General features: G+C 38.2%; 1 protein-coding gene across 2 annotated transcripts; it reads left to right on the top strand.

Moving 5' to 3' along the window:
• The first annotated feature begins 5,039 nt into the window (after positions 1-5,039).
• LOC110765716 (Ras-related small GTP-binding family protein) lies at positions 5,040-11,635 on the top strand. Of its 2 annotated transcripts, XM_021968921.2 has the most exons (7): positions 5,044-5,879; positions 6,794-6,885; positions 6,979-7,120; positions 7,555-7,859; positions 10,618-10,671; positions 10,751-10,881; positions 11,176-11,635. In XM_021968921.2, the coding sequence occupies exons 1-7, from the start codon at positions 5,786-5,788 to the stop codon at positions 11,369-11,371; spliced, it is 1,014 nt and encodes a 337-aa protein (XP_021824613.1). In that variant the 5' UTR covers positions 5,044-5,785; the 3' UTR covers positions 11,372-11,635. The 2 variants fall into 2 exon arrangements, with proteins under 2 accessions (XP_088103118.1, XP_021824613.1); XM_088246992.1 differs by lacking the exon at positions 10,618-10,671 and having other exon boundaries at positions 5,040-5,879.
• The last annotated feature ends 242 nt before the right edge of the window (positions 11,636-11,877 follow it).

Here is an 11,877-nt window from a genome sequence, read left to right on the forward strand (position 1 = left end):
GGAACACGATGGCTTTTAGCCAATTCACATGTATCACATTGGAAGTTGGAAACATCAAAACTGGAAAATAATGATGGAAACAACTTCTTCAAATAACCGAACAAGGCATATTCGAGTTGTTTATGCCATAACCAAACTTTATCTCTCTGCCTCTTAGAACTAGCTCCACTTGTTGTGAAAACTTGACCAACCTTGGTCTCACTATCCTGTGCCCAATCCAAGTAGTAGAGTTTGTCTAGCCTAGTACCACAACCAATCGTCTTCTCCGTGAGGATGTCCTGAAAAACACAATAATTCGGCCAAAATGTTATAATACACTATAAAGTAGTAGTAAGTTGTGCAACAGACAACAAGTTATGGTCCAAGGATGGAACAAATAATATAGAATCCAGATGTATGGAATTAGAGAGAGATAGAGAGCTCTCCCTAACCACAGAGAAGGAGGTACCATTAGCATTAGACACCATCGACTGAGTGGTTGGTGTGCGACTAATAACTTGATCAGGATCAAATATCATGTGATCTGTAGCACTCGAGTCAGTAATCTAAGTTGGCTTTGGAGAGGGCGTATGAAAAGTAGAACCTTTGGTGGTGGCAATAGAAGCACAAGTCGGGTAGCCGGTTCAGCAAGAGTGACTGCTTCTGTGAGTCTGCAAGGAGGGAGTGAATCGTACAGGGTCTTGACATCGCAGCGGAAGTAAGATTTGATATGAGTGTGTGTTTGTGTTTAATTGGTTGATTTGAGAATTTGGGGAATTTGATGTATGAATTTGATTTAGGAATTTGATTGGGGAATTTGATTTGAGAGGTATGTGTTTAAGGAGTTTGATAAGAGGATTTGATTTGAGAGGTAAGAAATTTGATTTAGGGTTCGGGTTTGAATTTGAGGGTATGATTTGTGGGATTAGAGACAACTTATGATCGATTGCTCTGATACCATGCTAAAATATGAATATGGTTTGAATACTTTAGATTAATTGTATTCTTCTCCACCATGAGGTATATATAGGAGTTTACAAGTGTACTTTACAAGTAAATAGATACAGTAATTAATTAGGAGAATATCTACTAATTATACAAGGATGTGTCAACCATATAAAACAAGGAAGTAAATCACCTAATTAACTTAGGAAATAAATATCCTTGATTTAGTAGGTTAACTCACGTCAACAGGTTCAAGCCACTGGGAGCTTATGGGAAAGTTTGATACTTGTGCTCTTTAGCATGTTTATAGAGAAAGAAATGTGGTTGCTGATTGTGTTGCTCAGTTGAGCTACAATCTGGATCTAGGTGTTTGTTTTCTTGATATGGCTCCGAGTTGGATTTGCTCTAGTCTTATTGATGATATGCTAGGAGTCACTTGGACTCGGTTGGTATGTAGTGAGTAGTTGCTTTGTTTTCTTGGGGTTTTACCCCCCCTCCCAGTTCATAAATAATTAAAAAAAAGCTTAAGTGCTACAGTGCCCCTTGAAACATTGGTCAATTCCCACTACACCCTTTTAAAGTTAAAGTGACCCACTTTGCCCCCTTGATCGATGTTTTGTGTCTCACTTTGCCCCTCACCGTCAAGTCTGTTAAAAATTCCGTTAAAAATGCTGACATGGCACCAATGAGACCCACTATTTTACTAAACTAAGTGCCATGTATGAAGGGGTAATTCAGTCAAAATATTAAAAAATCCATTCCTTTTTAAAATAACAAATACAAAATGAAAAAATTAATAATAAATAACAAAAAACCCCTTTTTAACTCTCGTGCACTCCCCCTCTCTCTCCCGTGCCCTCCCCCTCCCACCATGACCACCATCTAACATGCCACTACCCAATATCACCCACCCAGCAACCAACTCTTACGACCCTCCCACCACAAAAAACTTCTCAAGACACCCCACCTATCTCTCTCTCTCTGTCTCTCTGTCTCTCTCTGTCTCAAGTCCAACCCCAAAAATTTAGTGCAAGCAAAATACCACATTGCTCAGAATTTATTACAATACACAGCCAACAGATCTGCAAAATTTAAAATTTTTTTTAAAAAAAAAACACTCCAACCCAGCCCACCCACCAAGACCTATTTCAATTTTATTTTCACTTATTATGGCTTATTTGATGATATTTGTGAGAAACAGAACTTGAAGTTGGGAATGGTAAAATCTATAGCTATCTCCAAGTTATTAAAAATCGATTGATGAACAAAGCTGTATATTGGAGAATATCTAGTTTTAGGTTATGGTGGTGGTGGAGGGATGATTAGCGGCTGTGGTGGGGTTAGTTGGAGGGCCAAATTGGAGAGAGAGAGAGAGAGGGGGGGGGGGGGGGGATGAAGGGGGTCAGTGCGCTGGTGCTGGATTGTCGGTAGGGATGGGGTTGTGGGTCACGACTAGGGGTAGGGCTGGGGCTGGGGCAGGGGATAGGGTGCTATCAGATGGTGGAGAAATAAGAGGGAGAGACACATCAGAGAGTGACGAAGGCTTCTAGGGAGGGGAGAAGAAGATATATTTTTTATTTATTAATTTTTCCATTTTGTATTATTTTTTTTTCATTTACACATGGCACTTAGTTTAGCAAAATAGTGGGTCCCATTGATGCCACATCAGCTTTTTTAACAGAATTTTTAACAAACTTGATGGTGAGGGGCAAAGTGAGACACAAAACATCGGTCAAGGGAGGAAAGTGGGTCACTTTAACTTTAAGGGGGTGTAGTGGGAATTGACCAATGTTTTAGGAGGCACTGTAGCAGTTAAGCCTTAAAAAAACTAAAAACTAGGAGGAAGAGGATTGTAGCCAATGTCAACAGTGCCCAGCCTTTGCTACCACCCCTCCCCCTTTTCCTTTATCTATGTTTCTATCCGCTCTCCATCTCTCCCTCTCTCTCTCATCTCCAAGAATCACTTTATTTTATAGTTGGATTTTATCTTCACATTCCAGAGGGCGCAAAAGCTTATTCTGCATACCTTGAGTTTCTTGGGTTTTTTTTTTTTGGTTAAGTTTGCCTTTTCTGCACAGTTAAATTAGTGATTATTCTAGTACATATTTCTAAATGCATTTCGGCACTTGGGCAACTCAGAAATTGCTTACGGAGTTTCTTGAATCTTCTCTTGTTGAATTCACGTGGGATTGAGAGCAAAATTGGATAAAGTGAACTTGAAACGAGAGGTTTTGAGGGATATGAAGGCAACTTAAATGAGGAAATTGAAGGTGGAGAGAGGAATAGAAGTAGAGAGTGGGCAGTGGAAGGGGGCTACGATCGAGGTGGGAGGCTGTCGCACAGGCTTGTTTGTTTGATTTGTTATTATTATTAATTTTATTATCAAGGGTAAAATTGGAGACAATTAATTTTTTTTTTTTAAACACATGGAAAATTCTAAATGGGTGTATCACGAGCTTACGTGGTGATACCGTACTACTCTATAATTTCTCCTCCTTGCATCCACACCCACCTCTGAGCACTTTCCTACCCTCTCCTCCCCAATTTCCCCTCCCAGCCACACCTCCCTACTGCCTAATTTTCGATTTAACCCAATGGATCACAACCCAACAACCATCTCACCAAGCGCTTATTTATCCTATCCATGGTCACCAACGCCACACCCAAGTTCCAGAACATGGAATTTCACCCGATTCCTCATCCCCAAGACTACTAACAGTTTGGCTAACAATAGGGGTGGTTTGTAGAGTTTCCAGAATTTTGTGTATGAATTTATAAATAGTCAATAAATGATGTATGAACTTGAAAAATGTCTAATAGTTTGGAGGTTTTATGTAGTTAACTCATTTTGTTAGTTAAGAGAAAGGGCATGTGGGAAGGAGTTTTTTTCCTTTGCAATTTTATTTTAAAAGATTTATCATATTTTATATATTTATTGTATTATTTATTTTTTAATAATGAATGGCTCTCTTTATTGCCACGTCATGCGTTAACAGACCTTTTGATGGTAGAGTCACGATGCTGATTGTTTGTACAATATCTGGCCAAACACTCCCAAACACTCCCAAGCCAAAGAGAAGGGAGTCCCACATCGACAAAACATAAGAGGAGGGGACTCTTCCTCACTTATAAAAGAAGACCCCTCTCCTCCAAGAAGAAGGGAGGAGAAAGAAAAGAGGAGTTGGGCAGGCTATTGGGGCCCTATGGGTTTACCCATGAGCCCATTTACAAGCCCACGGATCTCCAGCCTTCCTACCTTCAGCCTTCGGCATTCTTCTTCTTCCCCTTGGGTCTAACCCTATGTGCAATGTATACACACATTATCGTAATGAGAACATACTTCTCTGTGGACGTAGCCCATTATTCGGGTGAACCACGTACATTTGTCTTATGTATGCATGTCCATTTACTTACCGAATGCTCTTACATATTGAGGGTCCTCACCTTCAGCATCCACCTCATCTTTAAGTTGGCCTACTTACTACCCATCTAGTTTTAGCGCAAACACTGATGAAACTGTAGTAAAATCAAAGTTTATTACATACGAAAGTTTAAGTTTTAGGATATGAAATTGCATTCACGTGTTTGGTAAATGCATCATTGGAAATGCAATACCTAACCCATGGGTATGAACTTATGTACGGGAAATTTCTAACTCGTAGCTCACTTTGACCTTTAAAAAACTTTTCATATTAATATTAATAGTAAGAAAGTAGGGAAATTGTTGGAAAACTGAACAACTTTTCATTACTGTACAAAGTACAAATAGAACATAGGAATGAAAGAAAATGACATTTCTTAGTGTTCCCAAATACGGGAATGAACATCCTCCATTCCTATCTCGTGAGATTAGACATGTGAACTTCATTCTCAAGAAGTTTAACCCGTGAATCAAACGGGCCCGAAGTCGACACTAAAAATCTTCGGACTAGTAAAGATTGAAACTCAGTATCAATAGGATCTAGCTCAATAAAAATGACATCGAATTGCATACCAATGATTGGATGTTGAAACCCATCTTATCGCACACTTGTGTGCAAGAGTACCCCCCTAAACTTTAGCGAAAAAATAAAATAAATGGAAACTACCCCGGATAGTAAAATGAAATTTACGCAAAAAGAAAAGGAAAAATAATATTAGAATGGGAGGTAGGGGGAGAGGCGCGAACTGACAAAGAGGGGCAGAGTGAAACAGAAGGGGATCGAGAGAGAGGAAGACATAAAGCGAGGGACAGAGAGTAGACAGAAAGAAAGAGGGGGCTCACAGATTGGAGGTCGATTGAAGCGGAATAAATCTTTGCTAGTGAAGAAGAATTTATTTGTTGGTTCTCTGTTTGGCGTGCCAATCTAAAGTTAAAGGCCTCTGATTTATAGGGGGTGGGGTTCTGAAACGTTGATGGAGTAATTGAAACTGGTGTCACATGTTTCATGGTGGTGAAAAGGAGCTGCGTTGAAGGTTGGAGCCAAACCCAGTTCTTATTTTCATGATCTAGCTATTTTTTTTATAAAAAATAACTAGAAGTTTTAAGTTCTACGTTTACAAGGATACAACTTGAAGATTTTAATACGAGATCTGTCGGTGGAACTAGGTTTTGGTTCTTGAGCACCTTAGCGGGGCTTTCTATTGGGTCCCTTGAGACATGTTTAGAAATGGGTTTTATGATTCCGGCTTTGATCTTGTCTTGGTCTTGAATCAAAATGGATTTTAGATTGAAACTGAGGGTGCCCATTTGGAGAAATTGTTGGTTTTTGTGTGTCTTTGATGGGACTTGATTTGTGGGTCTCGAATGTGCGAGGAGTTGGACCTTTGATTTTGGTTGCATTTTGAGGTGATTTTGTTTTGAAAAGTCTTGGAGAACAACATGTTCTGGAGGGACCGTGAGAGGGAGAACAAAGAGCAAAACGGTGGTGGACCGCCTTGTGGGCAGGTTCGAGTGCTTGTTGTTGGCGACTCAGGTAGTTGATTGTGACCCTATAATTCTCTTCCTATGTCTTCTTGTTTCCTTTCCTTTTACAATTTTTTTTTTGTTTTTTGCAAATCTTAATTGATTTGTTCTGGATTGTGTTGTATGCTTGTATGTGCTTAATGATGCTCATAATTAGATATAGAATATGGATTTGGTTAGAACTTTGGATACCAAATTGTTGTCAATATGAGTTTGGGTACAGTTCTGATCAGAGTGGTTGCTGCCCTTTGGATTAGTTCAATTAAACATTTTTGGATTAAGAAGCACAACTGTGCTAGAGTGAAGAAACTTTGGTTTCAAGTGAGTGTCAAAGCAACATGAATACAGAAGCTCAAGTTACACATGAGCAGATTGCATGTAGTATCTTATATGTTGGTTGGAGAATTGTAGATTGGATGAGTTAAGAAAGAAGTGTAGATTGAAAAAGTTAAGAATGATATTGGTGTTATGTTGGAGACTGATCTTTTCATTTTAAGAAAGATCAATGCCTCCTGACATTTTGGAAATATGTTGGCCAGATATGGACGAAACCTCTACCTGATTTGACCTGGAATCAGCATTGAATATTTGATGCTTACCCAATAATGGAGTGATTCTATATACGTTAGTTTCAAGTATCAAGATCAATTGCTGACATGCTTGATTGTTAAAGTATATTATCTTAGCTTACTAGAAGGGTAGTGGCTTACATGTTTATGATAATGCTTTGCATAAAATAGTATTTGACAGGCGGAAATGCAACCCTCTGAATCTATAATTTGACATGAACATGTCTGCACACATAATTTTATAATGCATGCCGGAAGGATGTTCTTTATCCAATCTATGACTTATTGTCGATTACCTCTCATAATTTCGGGTGTAAGTATCAAACTTCATCTTTGGATTTTGATCAATTGGTAGGTGTTGGAAAAAGTTCTCTTGTTCATCTGATTGTCAACGGTTCTTCCATCGCTCGTCCTCCTCAGACAGTAGGGTGTACAGTTGGTGTAAAGGTAAGAAGAATTATTACTTTGATTCTGATGGGATATTGAGAAGTATTACTGAAGTTCCAGTCTCCAATAAGCGTTTACCGTTTTTCTATCCAGCATACTACTTATGGAAACTCTGGTAGCTCGTCAAGCAGCATTAAAGGTGACGCTGAGAGAGATTTCTTTATTGAACTCTGGGATGTGTCTGGACATGATAGATACAAAGAATGCCGGTCTCTTTTTTATTCCCAAATTAATGGCAAGTTTGGGACCTCTCTCCTTCTATAAACATTTTATTCTCCTTGTAACTAGTATGCATGTTAAATATAAATAAGAGAAAAGGCCGTGAAGTAAACAAACTTTTGAGGACAAGTTAATTGACTATTTATCTTTAAGTTAGAAACCAGCAGCCTTGCTTAGGCTTGTAAGTGCGGGCATTTATCATTTTTTTGTCTCTTGATGCATCCATGTTTGATTCATTAATGATGCAAATGTACATTAGTGGTGTTGACGAAATGTTTGTGGTAAGTCATGGTGGTATATAGTTATGGTCAATGTGATTGTACTCAACTTATCTAACGGTATTCAGACATTTATTTTTGTGTTTTATTTCCTATCAAAAGAAATGGAACCAACATTTTGCAACCAGACTTGGATGTTTCAACTCATGATATGCTTAAAATTCATCTGCAGGTGTAATCTTTGTTCATGATCTCTCCCAAAGAAGGACAAAAACTGGCTTACAGAGGTGGGCAGCTGAGATTGCTGCGACTGGGACATTTTCGGCTCCTCTAGGATCTGGAGGTCCCGGTGGCCTTCCTGTCCCCTATATTGTTATAGGTAACAAAGCTGATATTGCTGCAAAAGAGGGTACAAGGGGAAGCAGTGGCAATCTTGTTGACGTAGCTCGACAGTGGGTTGAGAAACAAGGTTTGCTTCCATCCAGTGAGGAACTTCCACTGACTGAGAGTTTTCCTAGTGCTGGAGGCCTTATTGCGGTAAGCAACGTGTTTTTTCATTTCTTTTTGTTTTCCTTCCCCCTTTTTCTCCTTGTTTATTGCCACTGTTCACATTATCACTGATGAAAATGAAATTAGTATCCAATGAATGTGGTTGTGATTGCATTAGACGTGTTTGAAGGCAACTGACCTCATTTTTCTGTCTATATTTATTATGATCTTTTGAGGCCATATCTAGAGCATGTTTTGGTGAACACAGTGTTCTGCTTGGTTAACTTGACCAAGGTGCACTTTAAAAAGTTTTTTTAAAAGGAGTACTGTGTTCAATTTGAATGTTTTTGTTTTTGTTTTATTTTTATTTTTACGGAAACAAAGATTTCATTAAGTACTCATTCAAAGAGTTACAATCCAAATAGCAGTCTATCTGATCAAGAGAGGCCCGTGCACACAAATCTGAGAAATTGAAGGCTCAAAAGTCAGCTAACAGCAGCTTTCCAATTAGAATGAAAATAGAAAAAGGAATATCCTTGAATTCAGCAGCTACCAAAGCCTCACTCTGTCCCGTAAAGATGTTGCCTCCTCCCGTAGCTTTCTTCGAATATTCTAGCCTTCCTTTACAGCCAGCCACCCAAAAGATAGCCAAGACACAACACTTCAACATAATTTTTGCCTTCCTCCCCAAAAGAAAAATGTTTTTGAACTTCTCAACCAATTATGATTTATAAGAGGCCGGGATCACCAAACTCAACCTTGCCTCCCCCAAAGAGATTATACCACAATCTGAAGTGTGATTGGGCAATGGAGAAATAGGTCATCACTCTTTATCCATATTTTCCTCCCCACCTTTGCACGGAATACACGAATAGGGTGAGATGCACAATTTGGGCCTCCTTCATTGAATAACATCACAGGTATTGACCCTCCCATGAGCAATTATTAAAGTACCTGCACCTTACTAGGAACCTTTACCTTTCAAGTTATTTGGACTCTGGAGGACGATTTACCAGAAAATGTTTAGAGGACTCAAGTTGAATCTTTTTATCAACTCGCACTGGACACAAGGAAATGTTTTCAATTAAAGACAAGAGAGAAGAAAACTCGGCAGTTTCTATTTCATTTAATTTCCTCCACAAGTTGGGATTCCACCTCATATGATACAATGATGAAACTGACTTATTGTAATTAACGTATTATGAGAAGATGACAATCTATAAAGAGACCCAGATAGCCAGCCACTAAAACAATCAACAAGGCACTGGAAGGATACACATGAAGGAAATTCTGTCCACTCTGTCTTACATGAGTCTTATCTCTCTCCATTCCCTATGACCCAGATAGATGCCACCGCTAGTTGGCTTGGATAGTTGGCAATTTTTTAATGCCAAGCTGCCATGCAACTTAGAATTAGTGAAAACCTACCTGTTTCACATAGCATTAGAATTTGTTGTGAGGTTTTACATTCATATTCCAAATGACTTAGAATGTGACAAAGGATTCTCTTCACTATTAACTTACTTTCAATGCTTGAAAGTAGCCATTTGAGGGAAAACACAAGATTGTAGCCATTGGCACGTGAATCATTGAAAAGACCCAAATCAATGCATACAGAAAATGTAAAAGATAATTTACCACTTCTAATACACTGACCATGTAACATAAGGATACTCCAAGATCATGAATATGAGACTACGAATAAGGAACTTAAAATGCATGTGTGACGTCCATTTATTGCTACAAAAAGTCAACTGTATTGTGCTTGGTACTTGTATGGCCTTATTTGTTACACATTGAATTTGGCTTCTACCTGCTATTTGGTTTGTGTGCTTCATTTATATGCATGCATGGGGAAATGTTCTCTTTCTAGGCGGTCTGATTATGTTGTCAGATTGTGAATCTGAATCATTGCTCAAGTTTGATATTTTCCTGAACATTTAAAAAAATTACATAATTTATGTTATTTCTTGATTGGCTATCTATTTTAATAAAAGGCCTTGTAAGTGGAGAAATAATGCAATTCAGCCGAGGACTCTTTTTAAGTGCTTCTGAAGAATTTTGTCATTTTCAGAGAACACTAAAACAGTAATGAGTTTCTAAAATAATTTTTTTTACAGAATATCTGCTTTTTTATTCTTTTCTATGGATATTTTAATGTTTTAGCTAGCAGAGGGATATGTGATCTTTAGTAATTCACATATTGTTGTTAGTTGTTGTAACTTGTAACTATAGCACTTCGTAGATGTTTATAATCACTCCTTTCATTTAATGAAGAAGAGAAGATGTGGGGTCACCTCACTGGAGTTGATTAATGGTTTTATCTTTTCAAATTATGTTTTAAAACATTGGAACCAAAACTGTTAGGGCATTTTGTTAATATGAATTCCATTTACTGGAACAAGATGCCTGAACTTCTCTGCCATTCTGGTCGTGCACATTAGGTGTTAACTGTAAATCAGTTAACTTTTTCTCCACTGTAGTTTCTTCCTCACATTTCCCCAGTTTTTGTCATTTTGGGTTCTTATTTTTCTTTTGGTTTTAGTTTTGGTCCTCTGTAGTTAGAAGTAGTTTAATTCCTGGATGTAATAGGCTATACTTAGTTTGGCTAGATTGTGGACCTCTTGTTATGGCTAGGAATTTTTTTGTAACTTTTGACTTTGATCAGTAAAGTCATTGTTTTCTATCCAGCAAAAAGGTCAATTTCAGGGAATATAATTGTCATGTTTATGTTCTATATATCTTGTGAGGGAATCGTTGGTAACATGGAATCGTTAATATATGATGGTCTGTTGAACATATACAGGCTGCCAAAGAAGCAAGATATGACAAGGAAGCCGTGATGAAATTTTTCCGTATGGTCTGTATTTGTGTTCTTGCTGTTAGCTTATTTCTTTTGTCGTATGAAATATGTCCAACTCTTGTCTTGGTTGTTTCAGTTGATCAGAAGAAGATATTTTTCCGATGATGTACCTGCACAAAATCCATGGTCTGGTTCTCCAGTTCAAAAACCTGCACAGACTGTAGATGAAAATTGGAGTGATGAGGATCATTCCTACAGGAATTCCAGGTAGTTTCAGCCAGTTACATTCTTCTCTCCAACTTGTTATAGCTGTCAACATCATCTTTAAATAATTAAAGGAGGGTATGCTAGCTCAGAAGTGAGATGGTTTTCCTGTGATAGAACGTAAATGGTGATTGATTATGTTTTGATCAAATGTGAAGTTCTGCGTGACCCTGCCAGTTATGTGCCAGCACTTTATAAGTCATGATGATAATTCTTCATCATCACATTTCTTATCCTCTCAATGGGTTGTCTTACTATGTTTGTTGTGATTTTTCTTACCAAGGGTTTTTTTTGCAGCTTGCGTGGTGACCCTTACAAGTACAACATGCTCCCTCCTCTTCCAGCGCAACGCAATCTGACACCACCTCCCACGCTTTATCCTCAGCAACCAGTTTCGGTTTCAGAAAACTACAGCCTTCCTAGATTTTCCCATACTAGTTACCCAGAAATCAGCAGTACAGGCAGATCAAAGCGCTCAGATATTAATGTCTAATAGTCGTTGCCTCCGGTTAATGTGATTACTTTTGCATGAATGAATGCTCTGTATGCGGCCAAAGTTCTTCCCATTTTGTTTCATTTGTAACTGCTCCATTGATTCTTTACATCCACAGGTTTTCATTGTAAGTGGTTCTTGTTTTATGTTTGTCAAGTATATAATGATTGATTCATCGACCTGAAAACTGCGAACAGGCAATTCTTTTCATCAAGCTCTCTTTGTTTGCAAATTTTTATCAAGTGATGTAGTGTTGAAGACATCCGTGTCATATTTTCTTTTCAAAATATTCACTTTGGATGCGATCAAATCTTAAGATCTTGTGACTGGATTAAGTGTAGTTAAAGCAACGTAACATACAACTGCCTGACACCTTTTCTCAATACCCCTCAAACGTGCAACGTAATTCTTTGAAGTTATGTCTGTTGAATGATATAGATAAAAGAAAAAGTCAAAATTTCAATTTTTTGCGTGACTAGTTTGCCTGAATTTCCAAGTTGGGCCGA

This window comes from Prunus avium, chromosome 1 (assembly GCF_965620075.1).
Source record: "Prunus avium chromosome 1, drPruAviu1.hap1.1, whole genome shotgun sequence".
NCBI classification, from domain to species: domain Eukaryota; kingdom Viridiplantae; phylum Streptophyta; class Magnoliopsida; order Rosales; family Rosaceae; genus Prunus; species Prunus avium.

Coding starts and splice junctions, on each gene's coding strand:
- LOC110765716 (XM_021968921.2), top strand. CDS start 5,786: ATGTTCTGGAGGGACCGTGAGAGGGAGAACAAAGAGCAAAACGGTGGT. Junction 6,886..6,978: donor GGTGTACAGTTGGTGTAAAG/GTAAGAAGAATT, acceptor TTTTCTATCCAG/CATACTACTTATGGAAACTC. Junction 10,882..11,175: donor CATTCCTACAGGAATTCCAG/GTAGTTTCAGCC, acceptor TTTTTTTTGCAG/CTTGCGTGGTGACCCTTACA.